Source organism: Schistocerca cancellata, chromosome 9, assembly GCF_023864275.1.
Source record: "Schistocerca cancellata isolate TAMUIC-IGC-003103 chromosome 9, iqSchCanc2.1, whole genome shotgun sequence".
In the NCBI taxonomy this organism is placed as follows: domain Eukaryota; kingdom Metazoa; phylum Arthropoda; class Insecta; order Orthoptera; family Acrididae; genus Schistocerca; species Schistocerca cancellata.
In genome coordinates, this window is record NC_064634.1 from 118,479,363 (window position 1) to 118,502,195 (window position 22,833).

Here is a 22,833-nt window from a genome sequence, read left to right on the forward strand (position 1 = left end):
CATGGGACACGTGAAATAATTTATATATTTAGGGAGCAGCGACTTGCTGTAATGCACACCAAAATACTTCGGTGGACACTTGGACTGAGGCTTCGTGATCATGTGATCAGTGGTGAAATTTGCGTTCAGTAGCGAGTGGGAGCTATCGTGGAGAAGAAGACGTAAAGTTGTCTACTGTGGTACGGACACGTACTCTGGACGGATCAAGAAACAACGGAAAAACGCGGGTTTTCGCGTTTTAAATGATAAACGACCTATAGGGATGACGTTGGCTGCCTGTTTCCCATCACGACACCCCGTCTCCGCCCTTACCAAGTGCAAGACCCCACCAAGTGGAGACAAACAGACAAATAAGCGAACACTGTTACATTTTGGGAAAAACACCGAGGAAGAAAAAGAACAAGAAAAGAAGTAGAGGAGGATTTATGGCCTATAATAAGAGAGTAACGAATGTGAACTCTCTAGTAGGGAACGCAGATTTGTTGGAAGAGTCCTAGGAAATGTCAATGTGTCGGCAAAGGAAATCTCATACAAGACACCAGAGTGACAAACCCCAGACCATTCCTGTGGTGTTGGAGGTGCGTCGGTCGACATCAAACGAATTCATAGTAGCAGTGCTAAGATCGGAGAAGACTGAGGTAGCCCAAAAGGAAGTGTAACGTAAGTGTTTGGTTAACTTCAATGCAAATCTTTGAAGAAAAGCGGACAATGTTTTTGCAAAACACTATTGGATACATATAATTACGTGTGTTGTCTGCTCTTTCGGCCATGTCCGAAAGAACAGACACCACATATAAGGTGCGACGACGAAAGATCCTTTCTTTTAGTGGGATGTGTGTATTGGTCCAAAGAGAAAGCAAAAATATCGAAAAGTTGTTGACTGATTTACTTCGAACTTTTCAGCGATATTCAAATAAACATAGGCTACGTATTTTATTAGGAAAAAGTTGTCGGCAAAAATCTTGAAATTTATCGACTGACATACTTCAAATTTTAAGCAGTAGTCTAATATAAATTAAAACAGCTATGTATTTTTGTAAACAACAATGAAGAGGTTTTCTTTTAAAACCGACTGTGACGAAAAAAATGCTGTGCTGAGCTGAAAAAAATGAGTGGTTTCGTTTCCTTCCTCGCAATCTGTTTTAACAGATAAAAATAAAGTTGTATTTATGGTTTATCAGCTTATTAGTAGAATATTATTACGGCATCTGATTCATCCGAAAGTTGGTAATCCAACCCGACTGCAGGTTAAAACTATGCGAAATACTATCACTGACGCTACCATCATCCCAGATCTAAGAGCAGGGAAGTTTCTCATATGCCGTAGAGCAATGATCCCAACAAGTTTATCCGTTCAAACGACTTCATTTGCAAGTCAAGATTTCGTTGGCAGTAACAACAAACAAGGCTCGAGGTGAGAGAGAGGGAAAAGAGTAGGCGGACAGAAAGGGGGGAGGGGGGATGGACATGGAGAGAGGAAAGACGGAGATGGCCATAGAGAGTGCGGAAGAGAAGGTGCAGAGAGATAGGAGGAGATGGACAGAGAGGGGAACAGAAGATAATGGACAGAGATAGGAGGAGGAGAAGGGGAGGGAGGAGGTTATGGACAAAGAGAGTGAGGAGAAGGACATTAGGGCGTATACCCGACTCCCATACACATTCAGCAACTGAGAACTGTAGATGGGTTCACTAGTACATTATATGATCAAACGCATCTGGACATCTATTAGTGGACATTAATATGAGGTGTATCCACCATTCCTCTTTATGATGGCTTCAGGTCTGCTGGGAACGCTTTCGGTGAGGTGTCTTAATGTCTGTGGAGGAATGGCAGTCCATTCTTACTCAAGAGCCGATATCAGAGATGGCAGTGGTTTTGGACGCTTGTATCTGGAGTGAATTCGACATTCATACTCATCCCGAAGGTGTCCCACTGGGCTCAAGTTGGGTGTCTGGGCAGACCAGTACATTACAGGAATGTTGTTGTCCACAAACTATTTCCTCACCATTGGTGCTTGCTGCTTTCGAAGGTTACATTTTCATGCTGATACAGTCAGGTATACCAAACTTTTCCTGCACTATACCAGTAAGCAGTACTGTAAAATGTCTTCACATCCTTCGGCATTTTTCATTTTCTTAAGTGCAGTAGGGTACCCACACCCTAAGCTCAAAAGACATCCCCATAATGTACCAGCACCTCCTCCGTATGTCGCTGTTGGCACCACACATGACAGAATGCGATGTTCTCCAGGCATCGACCGAAGTCAAACCCGTCAATCGCGTAGCCACATGGTATAGCGTGATTCGTCACTCCAAACCACTTGTTTCCAATCATCATCTGCTTTACACCTTCTCAAGCGTCACTTCGCACTTGCCACTAAAAAGTGCGATTTCTGAGGAGCTGGTCGACCATTCATTTTAACTCGCTAAGCACAGTTGTTGTGCTAGAGGGACTGCTCGTAGCACTTTGGAACTCACGAGTGATTCCTTACGCTGATTTCGTCTGACTTTTTAGGCAGCCTCCTTAAGGCTCAACAGTCTCTGTCCGTCATTATTTGAGATCTGCCTGGTCTTTGCTTAGGAGCGGTTGTTCCTTCCTGTCTCCGCTTCACAATTGTATCCTAAGCGGTCGACTTGGACAACTTGAGAAAGGTTCAAATGCTGCTGATGGATTTGTTACTCCGGTTAGACACGACAATTAGTCCTCGTTGGTAGTGATTGAGCTCTCATGATCCACCCGACCTGCTGTTATTGCTTCTCTACTGACAAGAAGATATTCCACGACAGTTTCTATACTGGCGGCTCCACCTCCCGTTGCGTCAATCTTGCATTATATACGAGTATCCGCATACTTTTGATCATATGGTGTACTTGCATTAGTAAGTACAGTGATTCCGTATGGTTGAATAAAAGAAGGAAAATAACTTTGTCAGATATTCGAGAATAGTCATGACCACGTTGGAAAGTACCTGAATTTAAACAAATGCGAATATGTATATATTATGGCGATTAAAATGTAACATAGCTACAGGAAAAGCTTTATCAGTCTCGTTTTTTAGTTCAAGGTAGCTGTTATTACACAGCTGATGTGTCAATGTCATATTGGAGATTTTTTATGTAAACAGCGAATAAATAAAAATCATGCACTGACGAGCACACAGTCCACCATCTAAAAAATTGTATATCAAGTTATATCAAGCAGCCTATGTGACAGGTTGTACGTGTATTTCATGTTTCATTAATGATACTTTATTGACATTATACAGGGTGTACTTAAAGTCCTGGGAAACTTTCAGTTATTTATTGCACAAGAACTAAAAATTGTTCAGATGTCATACATATTGCATTTTGAAGAGAAACTCTGGGAGTTTTTTTTTTTTTACAAACATTCGATGTGGGAACACTGAATGACTCAGCAGACGTCAATACGGTAATCGAATTCTTGCCATACCCGTCCCAGCATGGCATCGTCGACTGTAGCAGTCGCTTCCCGTATTCTCTTCCGGAGCTCTGCTACATCACGTGGTTGATGCGGTACATACACCAGATCCTTAATGTGTGCCCAAAGAAAAAGGTCACACGGAGTGATAGCTGGTGGTCGGGGAGGCCATTTCGAACTCCCAACACACAAAAAGCTCGCTCCGCACTTGAACTCGCCACGTTTGCGACTAGCGCTGACTATGGGCAAATTACCAAACTACACTATGGTGGTATACATGAAAAAAAAACTTTCAGAGTTTCTCTTCAAAATGACATATGTATGATATCTGTACAATGTTTGGTTCTGGTGCTATAAATAATTCAAAGTGTTCCCGGACTTTATGTACACCCTGTATTATTTATAGTTACTTTAATGGTGCATTGCATATGTCCATGCAGACATTAGGAATCTATAGCAGCAATTTAAATGCGAAGCAGTTAGTGGCTTACATGTCTCCATTTTCTAATAACCGGAGTGTGAATGGCAGCGTTTCTGCCGTTTGCGTAGATCGTCACTAGCTAGTCTTGCGCTTTTAAATGTATTCCTCGTTTGTAATGAGAAGCCAGCAGAAAGCGTCAATCGACAATGTGAAAAATTCTGGAATAATGCTAAGGAAAGCAGAAGCTCTAAAGCAGTGTTAAGTTTATTACTTCCACAGCTGTCGTCTTACGTACAAATTCAGTCACCCACACTTTTTTTTTCTTTTGGTGTGCCATTTTTCTTGCTTCGTTAAAGACGGTTTGCTTGCCACGCAAAATAATCCTTTATGAATATCAATATTTTCTATCGTGGCTGCAATAAGCGTTGTTAATGCTATCGCACGAAATCAGTGTTACAATTATTACACCAGAAAACAATGCCTTATTGTTCGTAGGGTTGAAACGGTTGAGCTAGTCTTCCCGTGTTGTCTCCTGCTCTCTCCAGTGGAAACGTTAGTTCACAAGGTACAAGCGATTAATAGTAAACAATGGCCAATTGTCTGCGAATGCTTTTTCCAGTGTAAACAATGCTGTAGCGTTACGACTGATTTGCCAGTGTGACTTGGATTGTAATACCCTCGTCTCCTGCCGAGCAGGTGCTGGTGATGGTGAACGGCAGCAGCGTCTTCGCGCACCTCTCCGTGAACGCCAGCACGGCGTCCGTGCTGCTCAACAACCTGACGTCGGATAACGTGTACACTGTGCAGGTGTCGGCCTACACAGTGGTCGGCTCCGGGCCCTTCTCCACGGCTGCCGCGCTCGGGGGCGATCGAAGTTCTCCCAGGTGAGGATACTCTCTTTTCCAGAAGCCAGACACACTGTCCTGCGTCTTTAACACTCAGACAATATTCCCTGAAAGAAAAGTGGATTGACAATCAGTTCTGTTTAATTTTAAAAATATTGCGGGTGACATTTCTGGCCTCGGAGCTGTGTGTGGAGGGAGCTTTGATATGGGTTCTCCAGCAATGCGGAGAGTGCAGTCAAGAAGGCTTCCTCAAAAGGAACTTCTTTTATTGACTGATGCCTTCCATACAGTGTAAGGGAATAAAAATTCGCTTCAGTTGTAAGTAACTGAACTTTTTTATTGCACGACCAGTATCTAAGATTAAAGCTCCACCATCAAGTGCCACCAAATAATTAAAAAGTCATGAACTTGAGGCGGTCGCCGCAGTCAGTCACAAGGAATAAAACCCACACCACACAACGCATCGGAGCGGAGATGCAGCAGCCCTAGCTTAGATGGCCTTATCAGCTGTCGAGGCATGCACCCCAGTTGCTGTACCTATGCTCCTTTTCCTGAATGTCCTGCCCCGCACGCAACAACTTGAAAGTTCTCCCAAAGAAATCATTATGAGAGCCTGTTCCAAGTTAATTGTAGTACAGTACAAAAGAGGAAATGTAATCTCCCATAACAATCACTGCTATCGCTTTAACCAAAAGTAAACATGCATTTGCACAATCTCCATAAATACAATTACGTTAAATTGAATGTAAATATCAAACCGAATGAGAAGTGGCGATTCAAAATTATTTGATCTACTTCAGGGGAAACGAAGGAAAAGTTTGGAAAGGAAAATTGAGGGACAAGAAATAAAAACTTCGAGTTTTGTCGCTGACACTGTAATTTTGTCGGAGAATGCGAAGGATTTGGATGCTCAGTTGAATGGAATGGGTTCTGTATTGAAAATAGGTTACATGAATATCAACAACAGTATAACAGGAGTAATTCAATGTAGTCGAATTAAAGTTACTGTGAATGACCGGGTGTGTGTGTGAGGGGGGGGAGGGGTGGGGGGGGAGGGGGATGTAAATAGAAGATTGGTAATAGCAACAAACCTTTTCTTAAAACGAGAAACATGTTAATATCGACTATAAATTTACATGTTAGCAATTCTTTTCTTATGGTACCGTAAACATTGAGGCGACGAAAGTCATGGGACACCTCCTAATATCGTGTCGGGCCTCCTTTTACCCGTTGTGTCGCAGCAATTTGACTTGGCGTGGACTCAACAAGTCGTTGGAATTTTCCTGAAGAAGTAGCCATGCGGCTTCCATAGCAGTCCATAGCTGCGAAAGTGTTGCCGGTGCAGAATTTTGTGCACGAACTGACGTCTCAATTATATCTTCAAACAAATCGCGAAAAATTGTGTCCCGTGACATCGTTGTTTGGGAACTGAAGTCTATGAATTCTACGAATGCAAATGGTCTCCAAGTAGCCGGGCATAACCATTTCTAGTCAATGTTCGGTTCAGTCAGATCAGAGAACCGAGTCGGTTCCGTGTAAACACAGCCCGCACGATAATGAACCCATCGCCAGTTTGTACTTTACCTTGTTGACAACTTGTCCATAGTCGGCCGGTGTGGCCGAGCGGTTCTAGGCACTTCAGTCTGGAACCGCGCGACCGCCACGGTCGCAGGTTCGAGTCTTGCCTCGGGCATGGATGTGTGTGATGTCCTTAGGTTAGTTAGGTTTAAATGGTTCTAAGTTCTAGGGGTTGATGACCTCAGATGTTAAGTCCCATAGTGCTCAGAGTCATTTGAACAACTTGTCCATAGCCTCGTGGGGTTTGTGACACACTCGAATCCTACTATCAGCTCTTACCAGTTGAAACCGTGACTCATCTAACCAAGGCACCCATGGCTTTCCGGTAGTCTAGGGTCCAATCGCTATGGTCACGAGCCCAAGAGAGGCGCTGCAGATGATATTGTGCTGTTAGCAAAGGTACTCACGTCGGTCGTCTACCGCCATAGTCAATAAAGGCCAAATTTTGCCGCACTGTCCTAACGTATACGTTCCTCGTACGTCCCACATTGATTTATGCGGTTATTTCATGCAGAGTTGCTTGTCTGTTAGCACTGACAACTTTACGCAAACGCCGCTGCTGTCAGTCGTTAACTGAAGGACGTCGGCCACTGGTGAGATGTAAAGTCTGAAAGTTAGTATTCTCGGCACACTCTTGACACTGTCATCTCGAACTACAGAATTCCCTAACGATTTCCAACTTGAATACCCCATGCGTCTATCTCCAACTGCTATTCTGCATTAAAAGTCTGTTAATTCCCGTCGTTTGGCTATAATCACAATGTAAACCTTTTCACGCGAATCACCTAACTACACATGACTGCTCCGTGAATGCACTGCTCTTTTATATTTTGTATATGCGATAATACCACCATCGGTATACGTGCATATTGCTATCCCATCACTTTCGTCACCTCAACGCATGCATGGAGTGTAACCTTGTACGGAAGAGAAACGTGGACAGCAAAGAGACCGAGACAAGAAGAAGTTGGTAGCTTCAAATGGTTCAGATGGCTCTGAGCAGTATGGGACTCAATATCTGAGGTCATCAGTCCCCTAGACTTAGAACTACTTAAACCTAAGGACATTGCGCACATCCATGCCCGACGCAGGATTCGAACCGGCGACCGTACCAGCAGCGCGGTTCCGGACTGGAGCGCCTAGAACCGCTTAGCTACCGCGGCCGACTAGGTTGCTAGCATTTGAAATATTGTGCTGTAGAAGGACACTGAAAGTTATCTATATATATTGAATAGCTAATGAGGAAGTAACGAAACTAATTTGGGAGAAAAGAAGGGTTGACAGCAAACTTCTTGAAGCATGGAAGACAGTTTGGTAGTGGATCGACTTGCCTGTGTGTAAGGGGGGGGGGGGGGGAGGAGGGGGTTGACAAAAATTGTAGAGGGCGACCAAGGCTTGAGTAGAGTTACAAGGTTCAAAAGGATGTAGGTCACATAGTTACGCAAAGGTAAAGAGGTCTGCACACAGTAGAATACCGAGCGAGGTGGCGTCGGTTCCTTTGAGAGGGCACGGCCGACTTCCTTCCCTAATCCGATGAGACCTATGACCTAGCTGTCTGGTCTCCTCCCCCAAGCAATCCAACCCACACAGTAGAATGCATGGAGAGGTGTATGGAAACAGTCTTCAGACCGAAGGTCACAACAACAATCAGATATACATCTAGATCATGTGTGACAGGTCGCCTGATGTAAAGTGTGTTGTGACCGCTGTACTGTGTGGTGTGTTTGGTAGGGTTCAGCCGAGCAGGAGCGTCCACAGCGTGGTGCAGGAGACGTGGTTCCCCGCGGTCATCGTGGGCCTCGTGCTGGCCGTCTCTCTGGCGCTGTCCGCCGGCTACTACTTGAGGCACCGGAAGGCCATCAAGAAAGACATCAGCAACCTGAACGGTAAGAACGGCACCAAGAATGCGAGCGAGCCACACCTTATGTCTCACAATAATAGAAAATACTTTAAGGAACTGGAAAATCTGGTGCGAACGTAACAATTTATAAGCCAAACACAAGACGATAAACAAAAACTGATAATAAATGTAGGTGACACAGAAAAGGGCTGCATATGCCACATAGTCATCTGTCAAAAATGTATCATTGTTAAATTACTTCCACAAAATGGTAGCTATTTAGTGACGATCGCCAGGAGCTATGTGTCACACCAACCGGAAAAAATATTACTTTTTCCTTTCAAGAGCATATTGATCATTTTGGAGCGCTGTGGTGTAGAACTGGTATCAGGCCGTAGTCTGACTCTCCAACGTTGACAATTCGAAAATTTTCCGGTCGAATTGAATGCTCAAAGAAAATTTCGGACTTTCAGCCGGTCGTTGCCAGCTTCACTCCGTGACGATTCGACTGAGCACCTACCAGCCGCCTCCGGCGAGCCACCGAAGACACCGTATTCGATAGCTTACCTGCAGCGGCTGACAGGTGCCCAGTCGAAACGTCGCGGAGTGTAGGCCTAATTAACGACGGCCGGCTGCAAGCCCGAAATTTCTTTGAGTTCCACAGTTGTCGTAAGTCATGATAGTGAATTAGGTCGTAAATGTCGGACTGTTGTGTGGAATCGGCGTAGTAAAATGGGTCAATGTTGAGGAATGATTAAACGGTTAGAAAAGAACTACTGTGTATATATGTGCCTATGACCACACCCTGAAAGAAGTTGTCTTGTGTTATGGTGTAGCAATGCTGTCTGTCTAGAGTAGCCGACAGAAATCCGAGACGAGTGTCAAGTCTTATGAATGACAGTCGGTGTTATTCCGAAAAGGAAGTACGTACGTTATCGAAAGCTGATCCACCTTAACCAGTTTTCGAGCGGACATTGCGAAAGAAACTGTACGCAGTGGATATTTGGATTAGGCTAGTTCACAAAACAACAACACGTGAAGTTGCACGTCTTCAGTGGACCCAAACAACACATAAACTGGACAGTAACTGACTGAGGGCGTATAGTGTGCTGTGATGAGTCGCGATTTCGCCTCTGTTCAAATTATCCAAGAAGTCAAGTTCACCGACGGCCCAATGAGGCGTGTAACTCACAATGTGCGTAGTGTGTATGTGCGTGATGTGTAGCTCAGGCCGAAAGTACAATTTCCGTAATGTTTTGGGGTGTTTTCTACGCCATGAACATAAACTAGGATGTTCATTTCGACAGTCTCGGGGACGACGTGTCGCCATATCTTCTACTTCTTCACGACGAGTATATTCTGGACGCTCCTGTCTTGCAAGAGAACAAAATGCTGTGTTCACAGGGCAGCTCGCATGCGTTTCTCATTTGACGAACGATCACGCAAGCAATCGCACCGCGACTGGACCTTTAAACCACCCGACCGTAGCCCCACAAAAAAATGTCTGGGACTGTTTGAGACAGCAGGTGAAATGTAGCATTCGAATACTCGAAATTTGATAGCTCTACGACATCTGAACACGAACAAGTGGCTATAGTACATATGAAGAAACTCTCTTCCACATCTAATTGAAGCAGTTATCAAGGCTGGAGACTAAGTTACACGGTATAGCGTGATGTCTCCTAAACATTACTAATTTTTTGGACTGCGTTCTTCTTCTTATTATTATTATATTTGTTGTGAGGAACTGAGAAATGAGACTGAGTTTCTACGCAGTTAATTAATATTTTGTGCCATTTTCATATGTTTTCTAGCCGGATAACACATTTTAACATGGAGTTTTACTTAATTTACTAAAATTAATATCTTTGGACATTGCATATCGTTAATTATTTTCTTTGAACCACTGATGTCAGTCTTTATAACATTCACAATGAATCTGTACGTATTGAGTCAATAGCATACTTGTATAGTTACTTTATTGAATCGATACTTCATGACAGTGTTTCCGTAATTGGCAGTCTGCAGAATGGGAGGAGCTTGCAACAGCGTTGGGAGAACAGTTATATGGATCACGAATACTAAGGGACGGACAGTGAGCCTTCGACGAAAACACATTCCACATTTTCCATGCTTTTATTTTATACTTGTGGTGTACCTTCTGACAATGCTTTCTATTTTCCATAAAATTAACGGTACGACTTAAACCCTTCCTAATCCGGGTTTCTAACTTCATCGTTTCGGATGCTCTGTTAGTAACACATCTTTTATGTCAGGTGTACCTACCAGATAAGATAACACGAAAGAGTTAGCATACCAAGAGATGGTACAAGTAGAAACAGCGATCTAAGGTACCGCTTAATAGCTCAGTTCATCAGAGCATTTCCCGTTTAATGGCAAACGTCCGGTTTCGCAACTGGGGATGTTAAGAGTGCTACACCCTCTCCTGAATTATGTGCTGGTAAGCGATTCGAATCAGGACCTTTCCCATTAAGGGGAAATGCTCTGATAATCTGAGCTATGAAGTCATAGATGAGATTGGTGTTCCTACTTGTACCATCTCTTGTTATGCTAACTCTTCCGTGTTATCTTACCTGATACCTACATCTTAGTTAAAAGGTGTGTTATTAACATAGCATCCCGCCTGAGGCAAACGATGAAGTTAGGAATTCTGTTTAAGGAGCGCTTAATGTTGTACCGCTGCAGGACTCCGATTTAATGTAACAGGAAGTAAAAGGGATTCCAAGCCAGCACATTAATTGTGTAAAACAAAACATGGGGAAACGTGGATTATATTCTCATATAAGGCACACTATTTATCCCTCATTATTTTTGACCCACATAACTGATCTCCCAATGCCGATATATACGTTTTTCGCAGACTGAAGCCTCTTCTGATTACGAAAGCATTTGTTGTCGCTGTTGGCGGAGGACTGTACGAGAAAATGTTCATTAGCAATCTTACGAGGTTAATTCCTATCACGCTAGAGTGAAATTAAGAAAAAGTTATTTTGCTAAAATTCGTGTAAAAAGAACAGAATTATAGCAAAAATCATAAAAACGGGAGCTACTGTACATTATTATACCAAAATTTCAAAAAATCCAAAATAAAGATATAAGGTGTTACAGGTATCAGAAAATCCTAGTTGGGAAAACCTGTATTCGGGCGCCTAAAATTTTGGGGATAAGATACGAATATGGACTAATAATCGTATTTTGGGTGTTGTAGCTCTTCTGAATATCTACCCTCGTAAAGGAAAATTGGATAAAGAGTTACTAGGTCTTCCGTCGTCGCTCAAAATACATTGTCGATCGTCGTCCAGACTATGCGCTGCCATCTAATGATCAACTGACGTGGATTCCATTGGTGTGTGGCGTATAGATATACAGTATCTGAGCATCACGTTCACGACGATTTACAAGCATTTCCAGCTATAGACGGAATCCATATTTCCAGGGGCAGTGTCTATTCGCGTGGCTGGCAGTGTCTGCAAGACAACAGTGTACTCACTCTCTCTGGCAGCAGATTATTATTTCTCACTTGCAGATACTCCTCCTCACAATGACGCGTGACCCTTGCCACAACAGCAAGGTAATGACGCGGTGGAAGATCGCACGTGTCCTACTTTGTTACTTTAGCAGGAGTCATCACTGACCACACAATTTAGTCCATTTGCGTGACAATTAATGTGTTGCGCTACACTGCAGTGTGACACCTCTTTACTCTGCGAAAGGGTTCGAGTCTAGATGCGGCACGCACTTGTAATTACACTGGAGGAATCTTCCCCGGTTATCAGCCAAATGGTACTTTCTTCTTGAAAGAACGTTTTACCGAGTTTACCATTCATTGTTGTAGAGGAGAAGTAATATCACTGGTGATCACCATTAGAAAACCTACCGGAATGTTACTTCAGGACGACACTACTACTCTTGTGTTCCTATACGACAGTAATTTATACAGAACTTTTATTTCCCTTGTACTGTATAGAGAATGATTCGAGTTATAGATTAAGAATTTCATTTTGCCTGTAACTGGAGAAGATTTCTTCAGTAAAATTCACCAAGAAACCTGTATTCTCACGCAATTCTAGTTTGTTAGTTAGTTTTACAAATCTCATACATTCAGCCACACAGAGAATGATTCTTGTTAGAGCCAGGGTATGTTAATGAAATGAAGCGCCTTGTTACTGGAGTAGGTCTTTAGGCTGCCCAATTCGCAGCTAGCAAGTGCCACTGTTACACCCGACCCTTCCGTGCCAGTGATGAACGCAAACGACATCTGCCAGCTGAAACTGACGGACGGCAAGGACACGTTGTGGATCGACAGCGGCGTCGGCGTGGGCGGCGACAGCGCGTGGGGTGGTGCCGAAGCGAAGGCGGCGGCTCTGGGGGCGGCGCAGACGGCCAAGGAGCTGGCCGCCGCCCACGCAGAGTACGCCGAGGTGGACGCCCGCGGACTGCTGCTGGCGCTGCACCCCAGGCCTGCGCCGTACGCCACCACCAGCCTGCTGCCCGCCAGGAGGGACGCCGAGGTAAGCCGGGCCACCAACCGCCACCCGCCACCTGCACACGCTCCTGCTCCACGCAGACTAACGTGACCAGTCAACGCGCCGTCGGCAGGGCACGCATTGGGAAAGCGGTAGTGGTGGGGGTTACGGGCAGGCACTGTAGGGGAAATGCCGAGCACTGGAGGGGAGGTGCCGTTCTAAACTGAAGCCTACGCTCATATTTTTTGTAAACAATAAATGGAGCACCTCCGCGCCCACATTTGCATGTTTACCATTCGAAAAGGCCTCTTGGCACCTCTGCCTTGCTTAAAATCTGTAAAGAATCCACTCAAACCGCAATAAAAGTAGTGATTTATTTTCGCCCCGCTTTCTGATCATGTGTAACTTTAAGAGAAGTCCCATGTGACATCATTTTTAAGCAACACCTACATTGCTAATGTTTTATCTTCAAATTTGCTTCTTTTCCCAAAATACATCGGTGTTTATACAATGTCACCTCAATAACATGTTGTGCCGATGGGACTGCGACTGAGCTGTGAAACCATGGTTTATCAAATTTATTAAGTGAGGAACCGAGGGGAAGTAAGGTTAATAGCTTATGGAAAAGCCTATCCTCCGTATAAAAATAAACGCGTAATGTCTTCACATATGCTGTTCCAAAGATCACAGCAATTCCCTTTTCTCACCAACTTATTCCATAGTTAATGGAATACCACAGTACATGGTGAAGTTTTATGTAATAACCATATGACGAAATACTCTTTGTGTGGTATCTTTAGCCAAAACTTATTTCTATACCTGAACTCATTTACCGGTATGAAGTATGAGGAATGCTGTGGATACATCATTCTGTCTTTATCGCTGGTATACGCGATGGCAAATTGGTGTGCGACATCAGATGAATTTCCTCGAGAGTCTTGGCAGACAGAGACATCCACCAAGTCTAATAAAAAATTCAGTATGGTAGCTGAAGTTCATAAGTACCAACATATAATGTAATATGCAGCAAACGCAAAACTATGGCTACATCTTTCCTTTAATCAAAAACTTCTTCGAATTTCGCGCAATAACTTACTTAAATGGAAATATCTACAAAGCTATTGAAAGATTACCGTCAAACTGCCTTGCCTATGGACGCCAGATGAAAGTTGATGTCAAACCCTGAATGAAAATTGCACAACGGATCTGGGGAGGGGAGCTTCAGAGCGCTACCTTTCTGTACGATACTAGGCAAGGGGCTGGAGGGTTCACACGCTGATGTGTGGGCCCCTGCATTCTATATCTTTTATTATAAATGAATTCCTTTAACTTGACTCCTTTGTGATTTTTAGGGTATGTTAAAGATTGATGACAATTGATTACCTATTTATTTTAAACATTATCACTCGACTTTACAGCGATTGCAACAATTGTTCGAGTTTACAGATATTACAATTTTACAACTTATAACTCGGGTATATTATGTACTAATCTGCACATACATTTCTACGGGCAAGATGGAATTTCGTTGGCCGATTGTATACCACCAAAGACTCCCAATATTTTGCATGGGACATCCACCATGTGAGGAAGATAACAGGCAAACTGGAGACCAGATACATTAACATAGGAGATCCGAAGCTGGAAATAAAAGAATTAGTGCAAATATTCAAATACCTCTCTTCCACCCGTTAACATCGAGACAGACGCACTGAGGGCACATCTGCTCACTTACCCGTCTTCTGTAACACTCCCAGGATATCCCGGGCACCCGGAGGTCTTCCTGTGCCCCAGTGGAGGGGATGGTCGAAACACTTGGCCGCGACTAACCTCTCCACCCCAAATCTTGTGACACTGGAACGTCTTTGACTTTGGCCTGCCTGTGCTGTCTCTCTGATCCCCTAGCCAGGAGCAAGGTTGGCACTACTATACTACAGAACTACATCCCAACAAAGATTTGGCCACGCTTTATGGAAAGGTGTAAGGAGGATTGGAAAAGTTCATGTGTAGATTCACATTCACGTACACGACATATTTAAATATATATTATGAAGTCTGACACATTTCTTTCCTCCCGTCCATATGGGTTCTGTTGCACCCAAGGCCGGCCGCGTCGTGCAATAAAATTGGCGGCGTAGCCGCTCGGTTTGAATTTCCCGGTACGAGCGAGCAGCGACACTACTGTACCGTTTCACTATAACTAACGGAAAAATAATTTTTTGTGCCCAATATTTCTTTAAAATCGTTTCAAAAAGACTGTAGAACTTCCGCCTTGTTTATGTCATCGCAGCACGTCACCGACGAGCGAGACTGAGCAAACAATAGCGGCCTCTCTTTACAAACGAACGAATGAACTCGTCCGGCACTTTGAACGAGAACTGGTCACTGCACATCGGCCACCGTATCTTCCACGCATTCTACCACAGCGCACTCACACTTCAACGAAGCCCTCTACTTCACATCTTCTTCTTCTTAAGTTGCCAATCCTAGGATTGATTTGCAGCAGCTCTCCATTCAGTGCGATTGTCGGCCAGCCTCTTCAATTCCGTGAAACTTCCGCATCCTAGGTCCTGCATTATCTGGCTTATGTACTTTCTTCTAGGTCTGCCTCTTGCCCTTTTGCCCTCCACAAGGCCTTCCGTTATAGTGTGGAGAAGACTTTCATGTCTCAGAATGTGTCCCATCCATATATCTCTCCTCTTCTTGACCGTCTTCCAAAGAACTGGAACTTCCTCCGCTCTCTGCAGGACTTCTTCATTTGTCATCCTGGCCGTCCATGGAATTTTTAACATCCTTCGCAGGCACCACATTTCGAATCCTTCAATCCTTCTTCTTTCGTCCTCTCCAAGTGTCCAGGTTTTGCTGCCGTAGAGAAGCACACTCCCAACAAAGGTCTTTATTAACCGCTTCCTTAACGACAGACTTATCATATTTGATGTGAGGAGTCCTTTCCTTTTATAGAATGCAATCTTTGCCTGATTTATTCTACTTATTACATCTTTCCTACTACGACCATCTGATGTTATTCTGCTTCCCAAGTAGACAAAGTCTTGTATTTCTTTCAGCTTCTCTCCATTCAGCCTTATATTCGTAATTGCTTGATTATTTTGTTTGCTTGCAACTAAGATTTTTGTTTTTGACTTATTAATTTTCATGTTGTTCCGTGTAGCAAGAGTGTTTTCCACTTCCTCCAACACTACTTGTAATTCTTCCTCATTTTCCGCTAGGACAGCAATGTCATCCGCAAAACGCAGCATATCAACTATTTTTCCCTGGATCTTGATTCCATTAGATTGTCCTAACTTTTCTCTGACCTCGTCCATTGCTTTCTGTATGTACATATTAAAGAGGACAGGGGAGAGTGCACACCCTGTTTAATTTTTGCTTGTTGTTGATGTTCCCCACATCTCACTATTGCCACCTCTTCTTTGTATATGTTCCATATCGTTCTCCTGTCCTTATACTTAGCTCCAGTTTCCCTCAATATCTGGAATAGCTTTTTCCATTCAACCTTATCAAATGCTTTTTCGAGGTCAATAAATGCTATGTAGGTGTCCTTTCCTTTTTCCATTCTTTTTTCTATTATGAGCCTTAGGGCCATAATGGCTTCTCACGCACCTCTCCCTCTTCTAAAGCCAAACTGGTCTTCTGTGAGCATGCATTCCACGTTCCCTTCAATTCTTCTGAGGAGGATGGTCGTCAAAATTTTTGATGCATGTGATGTTAGGCTGAGGGTTCTGTATTGTGCACACGATTTTGCTGGCATTTTCTTTGGTAATGGAACAATAATACACTTTTTTGAAGTCCTCAGGCAGCTCTCCAGTATCATATATTTGGCAGATTAATTTATACAATTTATCTTTTATTTTTGTTCCAGCTGCTTTGATGATTTCTGCAGGCAATGAGTCAATTCCTGGTGCTTTTCCGTGCTTAAGTGCCTGTAGTGCCTGATCAAATTCAGACCTTAGTATGCTGTCTCCTAGTTCATCTTTATCTACTTCGTCCTCACTTTCAATCATGTCATCTTGTACGTTGCCTCCATATAATTTCTCTAGGTATTCCTTCCACGTAAGTGCTATATCTTCATGATTATACACCATCTTATTATCCTCTCTTATCAGGGCATTACATCTAATCCTTTGTCCTCCTGAGAAGAAGCGTTTCACTGTTTTGTATGCCAAATCAAGGTTCCCTTTCTTCAGAAGGTCTTCAACTTCTTTGCATCTGTCTTCAAGGAATCTTTCTTTTACTTGCTTCAACTTCCTGTTGATTTTGTTCCTAAGCACTCGGTATGCCGTTTTCCCTTCTTCCGTTTCATTATTTTTGAGCTTCCTTCTTTCCTCAAACATAAGTATTATTTCATCAGTTATCCACTCCTTCCTCTTTTCAGGTTTTTGTTTTCCAATTATCTCTTCAGCTGCTTTTATTAGGCCATCTCTCATTTTTTCCCAATGTTGTTCTACATTCTCTGGAATAGCTTCACATCTTGGAACACCACTTTTTTCAGTCTTGGTTGGTCACCGAACTGCTTCGTTTATAGCCTTGCCAAACAGACTGAGGCCTAACATAGCACTCCGCGACCAGAGGTCTCGATATTCGTTTCCCCATTTGAAACGTTCCTTCTCCTCCCGCCCAGCGTTCTCCGTGGTGTCGAGTGAAGTCCTGCTCTCAACGACTGCGAGTCCACTCACTCTTAGCGCCGTGGCATATGCGACACAAATGATGCGACCTATTGTTCCGCAGATCCGCGTTTGTTAAGGCGCCAGCGTTATTTCCGTGCTCTATTACACGTAATGCCAACGGCCTTGCCGCGGTGGCAACACAGGATCACCGAAGTCAAGCACTGTCGGGCTGGGCTAGCACTTGGATGGGTGACCGTCTGGTATGCCGAGCGATGTTGGCAAGTGAGATGCGCTGAGCTACTTGATTGGGGAAGTAGCGGCTCCGGTCTCGTAAACTGACGTACGGCCGGGAGAGGGATGTGCTGACACATGCCCATCCATTTCCGCATCCAGTGATGCCTTTGGTCTTAGGATGACATGGTGGCCGGTCGGTACCGTTGGGCCTCCATGACCTGTTCGGGCAGAGTTTAATACTGTATACTATCATGCTAAATAAAGTTCGGAGGCCTGACATGGACCCATGAGAGAGGACTAAAATAGTCACTCCTTCTAAACCACTAATCAGTGCTCTGTAGCAATGCATCTACTCCGTGCAAAAGAACCCCGTCATTTTCCCAAACTACAATACCAAAATGGGGTGACTACAACTTTTCTTTGCAGTTGTACAAAAGTGAGTCGACCTGTGACGTCATCCTCGGGCTCGAAGAAGATTCAGGCAACATGGTGTCGACACGTGCGAAAAAAGGCCCAAACTCAGACTTTCATATGAGGTATAAGGTGGGTTAATGACGTTACTCTGGCACCAAACTTCACCGAACTTCTTCCCAACGCATTCATTAACGTGTCCCACGACGGAAAGTTCATTGAAACCCCCGTTACAAACACTCACACGCTCTCTTTGACAACTGTGCGGTGGAGGTTAGAATCGTGCGATTTTCTTATATATCGTCGACGAAAATATTTCAGACGCCCTACCGCTCAGGATCGACACCGAGCGAGGTGGCGCAGTGGTTAGCTCACTGGACTCGCATTCGGGAGGACGACGGTTTCAAACCCGCGTTCGAGCATCCTGATTTAGATTTTCAGTGATCTACCTAAACCGCTTCGGGCAAATTCCGGGAAGGTTCCTTTGAAAGGACACGGCCGACTTCCTTCCCCAACGTTACCTATTCTGGTGGGACTGATGTCCTCGCTGTTTGGTCCCCTCCCAAAAATCAACCACCCAACCAATCAGGATCGACACAAAAATCCCTGAGGAAGTGGCATAAAGTCCGTCAGGAAAACTACCCCTGATCTTGGGGCGTTCATTTACTCAAATTTGGCGGTCGAAAACGGTAATTTGCAGGGCATTGTGTAACAGAACGACGAAGTTGATAACTTATGATACTGCTGACAAGCCCCAGGGACTCAACTCTTCTTTAAGGATGTAGTTGGGCTGCAACTCCATTGAATGTGATATGAGCTCTTTGGAGTGTAGCGCATTCGCAGTTTTTCTGTGATATACAGGTTGTAAACCATCAGGTACCGCTAAAAACCGTGTGACGATATTTGAAAGTGATCTGAACCAGCGAAGTCTACTTATGCTTTGGCAGTCCACCTTTTCGATCCTCCTGCGCCGTGGTTTTGAGGGAGAACGGAGTTGGAGTACGACATTGACTACCTGAAACTAATTTGTATGCATTTACTTTTAGATCTTGGAAGGCGTGTGTGTGTCAAAACTTCTACCTAACAAGCCCTTTTGAAATTCCGATTACCGAGTCTGATCCAGAAACGCCTTTGCTTAAACACGGATTTTTCTGTACGTATTCTTTTTTTAGGTTCGTGATTTAGATTAATCTGAAACACATCTGACTATTTCTAAATGAGACTAAAGGTAAAGATTAGTTATCAGCAACACTCAGAATGACTTTCTCATGAAACCATCACACACAATGCCTAACTGTTGCGTAACAAAATCTATGCCCTGCATCCACGGAATTTATATGAAATGTTGAATATGAAAACTGTTTCTAATATTCTCACAAGAGTTCGTTTAGGCCTTACAACAGATTCTTACCTTCGCAATGTATAACTCGGGTCTGACCTCTCTGCACTGTAAGACTGACAAGCTGAAATAAATCACTGTGCGGCAGCTTGCCTTGTTAACTTATTTCTCGGGATTTTGTTTTGCAAATTAAACCTTTTGTTCCTTTCTTGAAAATATGGGGCACTAATCACGCAATACTGCAAGATGTAATGGTGCAGGTTTTGCCAAATCTGTCTTTTCATCTAATAAGAGGTTATGTTTCGCGAAATCTTTTGTAAATAAGTAGGAGGGTACCTTGCAATTAGGTTAAATGCTTTTAATAAGCGATAAGACACTTTTACTAACTCGAACTATTACTTTTTATGAGCATTGTCACATACGAGGTCCATTCAAGTTCTAAGGCCTTCGAATTTTTTTCTAATTAACTACTCACCCGAAATCGATGAAACTGGCGTTACTTCTCGACGTAATCGCCCTGCAGACGTACACATTTTTCACAATGCTGACGCCATGATTCCATGGCAGCGGCCAAGGCTTCTTTAGGAGTCTGTTTTGACCACTGGAAAATCGCTGAGGCAATAGCAGCACGGCTGGTGAATGTGCGGCCACAGAGAGTGTCTCTCATTGTTGGAAAAAGCCAAAAGTCATTAGGAGCCAAGTTAGGTGAGTAGGGAGCATGAGGAATCACTTCAAAGTTGTTATCACGAAGAAAATTTTGCGTAACGTTAGCTTGATGTGCGGGAGCGTTGTCTTGGTGAAACAGCACACTCGCAGCCCTTCCTGGACGTTTTTGTTGCAGTGCAGGAAGGAATTTGTTCGTCAAAACATTTTCATAGGATGCACCTGTTACCGTAGTGCCCTTTGGAACGCAATGGGTAAGGATTACGCCCTCGCTGTCCCAGAACATGGACACCATCATTTTTTCAGCACTAGCGGTTACCCGAAATTTTTTTGGTGGCGGTGAATCTGTGTGCTTCCATTGAGCTGACTGGCGCTTTGTTTCTGGTTTAAAAAATGGCATCCACGTCTCATCCATTGTCACAACCGATGAAAAGAAAGTCCCATTCATGCTGTCGTTGCGCGTCATTATTGCTTGGCAACATGCCAAACGGGCAGCCATGTGGTCGTCCGGCAGCATTTGTGGCACCCACCTGGATGACACTTTTTGCATTTTCAGGTCGTCATGCAGGATTGTGTGCACAGAACCCACAGAAATGCCAACTCTGGAGCCGATCTGTTCAACAATCATTCGGCGATCCCCCAAAACAATTCTCTCCACATTCTCGATCATGTCGTCAGACCAGCTTGTGCGAGCCCGAGGTTGTTTCGGTTTGTTGTCACACGATGTTCTGCCTTCATTAAACTGTCGCACCCACGAACGCACTTTTGACACATCCATAACTCCATCACCACATGTCTCCTTCAACTGTCGATGAATTTCAATTGGTTTCACACCACGCAAATTCAGAAAACGAATGATTGCACGCTGTTCAAGTAAGGAAAACGCCGCCATTTTAAGTATTTAAAACAGTTCTCATTCTCGCCGCTGGCGGTAAAATTCCATCTGCCGTATGGTGCTGCCATCTCTGGGACATATTGACAATGAATGCGGCCTCATTTTAAAACAATGCGCATGTTTCTATCTCTTTCCAGTCCGGAGAAAAAAAATCGGAGGCCTTAGAACTTGAATGCACCTCGTACATAAAATTGCCCTTTGTGCACAATCTGTAGATTACATAATACTTACTCTTTGCCTCTCTTGATAAAATGCTTTAACTAATAGTAGAAGGAGAAAGCTAATAGAACACTGAACGCACGATTGATAATTTACTCTAGATACCAACATGTATGTATTGTTAAATACAATGAAATCTTTACGCTACAGTAATTGTTGAACTAGCGCTTGTAAAAAATAAAGGTTAATGCAAATTACTTTTTCCAAAGTGCTGTCTCTCTATAGGATCCTCTCAAAAATCATACCTTATCCTTAATGTTAAATTAAATCATCTGAAACAACAAATTCCTTCCTTTTGCAGCACATCTGATGTCCAGGCTACTTATTCTGCTATAACACAACCCTCTCTCCCCATCACAAGCCTACAGCCACTTCCGAGTCCTTCGCCTGCCTGAGCTCTACTTAATAATTGTACAACTTTAGGTTGCCAAAGAATACGTATCACTGATGTTCCGGTATGCATAGATGCTCAAAGTGGTAAACATTACAAATAAAATGACAAATATAACAAACGAAGAGCCATTTCTCGCCATTTGTATATCTTTCATAACTAGTTCTCCTAAAATGTACGCCTTCAGGGTGCATGAATGGAACAGGAAAGGGTGCCTCTAAGAACACCAGTTCGATAACACCCTCGGTGTTGTGCAGAGGCAATCCTCCACCATTTCCTAGGCGACCATGCACAGGCAACCGCTTCGACAGCTCTCAGATTCGACATGCTCACAAGAAGGTGATAGATCAATGGGCAGTACGGGCTTCCTCAACAGATTTCTATCATCTCCAAAAACAAAACAAGGTATTTGCCTAAAGTGAAAAGGGAGAAGGGGACGCAAATAACATAAGTTTTCCACTAGAACAGACAGAATTTATTATCTTTCATGAGACCTTGCTAAGCCTGGTCGTTATCAAACACTGCCGCCAGCTAGCTGATGTCTCCATGTTCTAATATGAGACTTCTGACTCCGCACAAAATGTTCGCTCATTAACTCGCTCCCTTTCTCACAAAAACCAGGAAACAACTAAGTTGATCACCGATGATCATTAACTTCTGATCTCATACACAACTTTTAAAGCTCAGCTTCACACCATAGGACCATGACTCCCGACCTACCACTACGACGCATGCATTTGACTTCTTGATTTCGCGAGCTACAAAGCCTTCCAGCCAATCAAAATCAAGAGCAAAATTCAGATATTTTCACTGACCATTTCTTGCGGCCGTTAACAGAACTTCTGTAAGATGCTGCTCCTTGGGTGGACGTCTAGAACGTTTTCTACAGTGGTATCAGAAAACAGTGGCCATCATAGGAAATCGCAGACCTTTAACCCAGCCATACGGGCTTTGGCCACAACCCATTCAGGAGGATTAGGGAAAGACCGATCCATCATTTTCAGGCGGGACAACACCTCCATCCCCCTGATGCTGCCTGTCACAGACGACAGCCACCTGAATATCCCATTATCTTACTGTACGGTTGCCACGAAAAAGTCATTATGACTACCTTTCTTAAAGGATTCTGAACTTAGTGGCCTCGGGAATGAGAATTTCCGCCTTATGCAAGACAATTTTTTTTTCCACCCATACATGTTTCAGCACTTTCGTGCTATCGTCGGTGGGTTCAATTTTTATTTTTAACTGTAAAATAGTTGTTACATATTAACATTTGTGTTGTTTACAACATTATGTAAAACTTCCATTTATAGCTTAATTGGCGAAAAGTGGATGTAAGCCTTAGTTAACGTACCTTACATGATGTTATTGTCCATTTCTTTTGGTAGCTATTCTGCTACACAATATTCAACTTATCATCTGCAAACAGTAAAACGTAATTTATTTTTC

General features: G+C 43.6%; 1 protein-coding gene across 1 annotated transcript in view; it reads left to right on the forward strand.

The window, feature by feature from the left end:
* LOC126101219 (roundabout homolog 2-like) overlaps positions 1 to 22,833 on the forward strand; it is a 348,383-nt gene that overhangs the window by 287,114 nt on the left and 38,436 nt on the right. The window contains exons 12-14 of the mRNA XM_049911911.1: positions 4,557 to 4,744; positions 8,015 to 8,169; positions 12,384 to 12,655. Of these exons, the coding sequence (XP_049767868.1) occupies positions 4,557 to 4,744; positions 8,015 to 8,169; positions 12,384 to 12,655 (615 nt within the window). The remainder of the gene's footprint in view (positions 1 to 4,556; positions 4,745 to 8,014; positions 8,170 to 12,383; positions 12,656 to 22,833) is intronic.